This window comes from Alligator sinensis, unplaced genomic scaffold (assembly GCF_000455745.1).
Source record: "Alligator sinensis unplaced genomic scaffold, ASM45574v1 scaffold1369_1, whole genome shotgun sequence".
NCBI lineage: Eukaryota > Metazoa > Chordata > Crocodylia > Alligatoridae > Alligator > Alligator sinensis.
In genome coordinates, this window is record NW_005842875.1 from 531046 (window position 1) to 536325 (window position 5280).

The 5280-nt window shown below is 63.9% G+C and overlaps 1 protein-coding gene across 1 annotated transcript in view; it reads left to right on the forward strand.

Moving 5' to 3' along the window:
• Window positions 1-944, forward strand: part of LOC102371253 (kunitz-type serine protease inhibitor bitisilin-3-like) — a 3272-nt gene extending 2328 nt beyond the window's left edge. The window contains exons 5-6 of the mRNA XM_006035785.2: window positions 293-433; window positions 633-944. Of these exons, the coding sequence (XP_006035847.1) occupies window positions 293-433; window positions 633-637 (146 nt within the window). The 3' untranslated portion in view covers window positions 638-944. The remainder of the gene's footprint in view (window positions 1-292; window positions 434-632) is intronic.
• Window positions 945-5280: the final 4336 nt, after the last annotated feature.

Below are 5280 nucleotides of genomic sequence, written 5' to 3' on the forward strand. Positions count from 1 at the left end.
CCGGGGAGGTGCCCAGAGACCCCGGGTCCCCGCACAGGCCAGAGGCGCTGCCTGTGTCTGGGCGAGCGCGGCTCACTCGCCGCGGCAGCATCCGGGCTCCGGATGCCACGTGCCCGAGCTAGGTGCATGGGCTGCAGCCAAAAACAGCGGCTGCAATGGCCCCATGAGCCCTCTGGCACCTGCAGCCCCACGGGGAAGCAGCCTGGAGCAGGGACATCAGCCAGGGCCTGGGGCCAGGGGCCAGGGGCCAGGGCACGTCCCGTGCACCCCTGACAGATGCCCTGTGTCACAGAGAAAGCCGGGACGTGCCCTCCTGACCCCGTCCGGTGCAGTCAGCCCCAGCCCAACGAGTGCGGCCGTGACTACGAGTGCAGTGCGCAGCTGAAGTGCTGCCACTGGAGATGTGCCCGGCGCTGCGTGGAGCCTGTGCAAGGTACGGTGCAGCCGGCGTGCAGACAGGGGGAGGAAGGAGGGAGCCCAGCCCTTGGTTGCAGGCCCGGGGCACCGCACTGGTGCCATCGCGTCTCCAGCCCAGCCTGAGCTGCGGTGTGGCCGTGCCCGTGCCCGTGCCCGTGCCCGTGCAGGGCTGGTCCCAGGCTGGGCTCTCTGAACCTCTCCCCTCCCTGCTCCAGAGTGATCATCAGGCCAAGCCTGAGGAGGAGGCATCGCGGGGAGCAGGTCTGATGCTGCCCAGCAAGAGGGCAAGGACCCTCCTACCCCGGGCCCGGACACGGACCCAGACCCGGCATGAAGATCCTGAGGGCAGCTCCTCCTGTGGCCGCATACCCACTTGCTGCATCACCTGGCATTGCCCTGCACCCTGAGCCAGCCCTGGGTTTGCTCCTCTTCGTGTCTGCCCGCAGCGGCACCAGGGGCTGGGCCCAGGGCCCGCTCTCTACCCCCTGCGCTCCCACTGCAGATGCCTCTCAATAAAGACACTCCTTCCTGCAGCAGGTGCCTGGAGAGCGATTGCAGAGAGGTGGGCGCCGTGCAGCGCCGAGGGAATGCATGGGGGTGGGACGGGGGGCGGGGGGATACAGCCCTGCCGGGGTGGGGTCACGCTCGCTCACAGGGTCCTGGGGGCACCACTGGTGCTGCCAAGGGGACAGAAGAGCTGCTCTGCTGCTGCCCCTACCCAAAGGGCCCAGATAGCAGCAGGCGTTGGGGCTGATGGACCCAAGGCTTCAGTGCAGTGGGGCAGGGGAACGCAGGAAGCACCTGGTCGTGGGACAGTAAGGCCTGGGGGTCTTGTGTGGGTCTGGGAGCCAAGACAGCCTGTGGCACATCCTCAGCCCCGGCGGGTTCGTCTGCCCTCCACAGTGCACCAGACACCTCCCAAATTGCCCTCCCTGCCCGGGGCTCCAGCCTCAGCGCGGCCCCTGCAGCCCCCAGGGGATGGGGCAGGGCCCAGCAAATGCTCCTTCCCCGCAGCTCTGCCGCCCCAGCCTCTGTTCAGAGCTGAGCCCTGGCCGGGCGCTTCACCCCCTCCGTGCTCACAGTCCCATTTCTCGGGGCTTCGGGAAGCTCCAGCCCGGGGCTGCTGTTTCTCAGGGTCCTCGCGCCCGGGGTCCTGCTGGTTTCACTGCTGGCACCACCCTGCTCCCTAGGAGCACAAAGGATAGTTTCATAGTTTCATAGTTTCAGGGTCGGAAGGGACCTAATAGATCTTCTAGCCCGACCCCCCGCCAGGGCGGGAGAACAACCCAAAAAAAACCAAACAAACAAACAAACAAACAAAACCACTCACCCTAAAAACAAAAACGGGACTCAAATGAGTCCAGCCAGGTAAGTATCCAGCCTCTTCTTAAAGATCCCCAGGGTAGGGGCCAGCACCACCTCCCTTGGAAGTTGGTTCCAGCTCCTAGCCGCCCTAACTGTGAAGTAGTTTTTTCGGATGTCCAATCTGTACCTCCTCTCCATCAACTTGTGCCCATTACTCCTTGTTATGCCAGCGGGGGCTAGGGGAAACAGCGTCTCCCCCAAACCCTTCTGGTTCCCCCTAGTGAGTTTATAGACGGTCACCAGGTCCCCCCTCAGCCTTCTCTTGTGGAGGCTGAATAGGTTCAAGTCCCGCAGTCTCTCACTGTAGGGTCTGCCCTGTTGTCCCCGGATCATGCGGGTGGCCCTCCTCTGGACCCTCTCCATGTTGTCCACATCCCTCCTGAAATGGGGCGCACAGAACTGGACACAATACTCCAGCTGCGGCCTGACCAGCGTCGCATAGAGGGGGAGGATCACCTCCCTGGCTCTACTCGAGATGCACCTGTGGATGCACGACAAGGTCCGGTTAGCCCTGCCAACCATGACCTCGCATTGTCGGCCCATGTTCATCTTGGAGTCAATAATGACACCAAGATCCCTTTCCGCCTCCGTGCTCTCAAGTAGGGAGTTCCCCATCGTATAAGTGTGCTGCTGGTTCCTACTACCCAAGTGCAGCACCCTGCACTTGTCCGTATTGAAACGCATCCTGTTCCTGTCTGCCCACCCCTGTAACCTATCCAGATCCTTCTGCAATCTCTCTCTCCCTGCTAGCGTGCTCACCTCCCCCCAAATTTTGGTGTCATCAGCGAATTTAAACAGGTTGCTTTCCACCCCAACATCAAGATCGCTGATGAAGAAATTGAACAGCGCAGGCCCCAGGACCGAGCCCTGGGGGACTCCACTACCCACCTCCCCCCAAGTCGAATATGATCCATCCACCACCACCCTCTGAGTGCGACCCTTCAGCCAATCTGCAATCCATCTGACTGTGTAGGCATCTATGCCACAGTCGCCTAGTTTATTAATTAGGATGGGGTGAGAGACGGTGTCAAAGGCCTTGCTGAAGTCCAGAAAGACTACATCCACCGCGACACCTGCATCCATGGCCTTTGTGACCTGATCATAAAAGGCAATCAGGTTGGTCTGACATGATCTCCCCCTAATAAATCCATGCTGATTGCCCCTGAGCATCATTTCTGATGCCGGCCCATCACAAATGTGCTCCTTGATGATCTTCTCAAAGAGCTTCCCCAGCATTGAGGTAAGACTGACGGGCCTATAGTTGCCCAGGTCCTCCCTTTTCCCTTTCTTGAAGATGGGGACCACATTAGCTACCTTCCAATCGTCTGGCACCTGGCCCAAGCACCACGATCGCTCGTAGAGCCGTGCCAGGGGCCCTGCAATAACCCCAGCCAGCTCCCTCAGCACCCTGGGGTGGAGAGCATCCGGACCCGCTGACTTGAACGCGTCCAGCCCCTCCAGAAGCTCTCTAACCCGGTCCTCCTCAACCTTAGGTCTGAAGGCGATCCCCTCGCGTCCGGCTTCTATCACAGCAGGGAAGTCCCGTTCCCTGCACAAGAAAACGGAGGTGAAGAATTGGTTAAAGAGGTCCGCTTTATCCTCTGACGCAACCACCAGATTGCCCAGCATATCCTGCAGGGGCCCCACATTGCCCGGCGCCTTCTTCATCCTCCCAATATATTTGAAAAAGGACTTTTTGTTATCCTTAATCCTGGACGCTAATCCGAGCTCTATCTCCGCCTTGGCCTTCCTAACAGCCCGCCTGCAGGCCCGAGCAGAGGAGGTATACTCCTCTTTGGAGATTACACCCCAAACACTGGGATGGTCTGCCCAGGGCAAAGGGCGCGGGTTTGTCGGCCGCCCCGGGCTCCTTACTGCCTCCGTGAAGGGGGAGACGTCTCTCATGCCGGGTCCGGCTGCCTCTGGCCCCAGGCTGGGTCTCTGCGTGTCGGTGGTCTGGGAAGTCGCACGCCTGCTCCAGGCACGCCAGAAGCTGCTCCACGCCAGCAGGCAGCTGGTTTCTCCCCCTCCTCCTGCCCCAGCTTGTCTGGCAGGCGGGTGCTCACCTGCCTCCTGTGCCATAAGGAGCAGGGAGGGGCCTCTCCCAGGATGCTCCTGCCTGGCTTGGCTGAGGGTGCTCGGTGTTGCAGACCCGGGCTCCGGTCCCACGGCACCCGCAGGCACAGGCAACGCCCCAGCCAGCGCCCTCCCACCGGACGCGCGGCATCGGGGTGCAGCCGGTGTGCTGGGCCCCGCAGTACAGCAAGCACCGCGCTCCCCGTGGGCCCCAGGGCCTGCCCCGACGGCCAGGCAGTGCTGAGCCCATCACTGGGGCAGGGGAAGGGGAAGGGGCTGCCCACCTCCCCCCCGGCTCCAGGCCCCACTGCTGCCCTGGCAGTCAGCTCCACGGGGTCCAGTACAGCCCAGTTGCATGTGCCAAGACCAACCCTGCCCGGGGCCTGGGGCAGCTCGCTGCGTGCCCACCATGCAGAACAGGCAGCTGCGCATGGCCTGGACGGCTGCTGTTCTGCAGGGCTCGGGCGGGGGCAGTAGTGGCGGCTCAGAGCCCTTGTCCCAGGGCCCCAGCCTCTCGCTGGCCACCAGCTCGCCGTGGGGAGGGGGCAGGTAGTTCCCATGCCAGGGGAGCCGCCTAGTTCCTGGGCTGTGCCCGGGCTTGGGCACACACGTGCAGGGGACGGGTCCCCCCACTTGCCATGCGCCCTGGCTCTGTGGGAGGACTGTCCTGTGCCCCTTGCTGCCAGGAGGGTGGGCCTGGCTTACCGGAGCTGTGGCCCAGCGCTGGCGGAGGGGACCGACCACGGCGCGGGTCCCCGGGGGCCAGTGGGGACTACCGCTGTCCTGCTCCATGCGCGGGAGCCAGCCCGGCTCCCCTGCGCGGCGCTGCGTGGACATCCCCGAGAGGCTGCGGTTTGCCGGGCGCAGGGGAGGCACCAGCCCATCCACGGGAGGAGGGAGCCGGTGGGGTGAGCTGGGGACGCGCCGGCCACGGACAAAGCCTGGCTGGGAGCTCCAGGAGGAGATGTCTGATCCCTGGAGCAGCCTCCCTCATGCTGCTCCTGGCTTGGGTTCGAGGAGGACGCGCTGTGCATGGGAGGGATCACGTGCCGGGCCCCGGCCATCGCGGGGGCTGCATGTGGTGGCCCAGGAGGCCTCTGCCCTAGCTCCTAACATGCTGCCACTGTGGCCACGAGCCTGGGCAATGTCCTGCTCAGGGGCTGCCGAGCCCGTGACCTTGCCCAGGCGTGAGCGGTCCCTGTCTCCTCACCCCCACGCGACTCCAACACCTTCACAACAGCTGCAATTACGGAGCGCTAATCCCGCTGGAATGGCTCCCCCCAGCCTCCCCCTCCCTGCCGCGTTGGTGCCGCACCCTGCAGCACCGCAGCCTCGCCGCTCACGCCGGAGCTGGGAGCCAAGGACCCCGGGCTGGCCAGGGCACCCCCACGCCGGCTTGCCAGGGCGGTGCAGGAAACCACC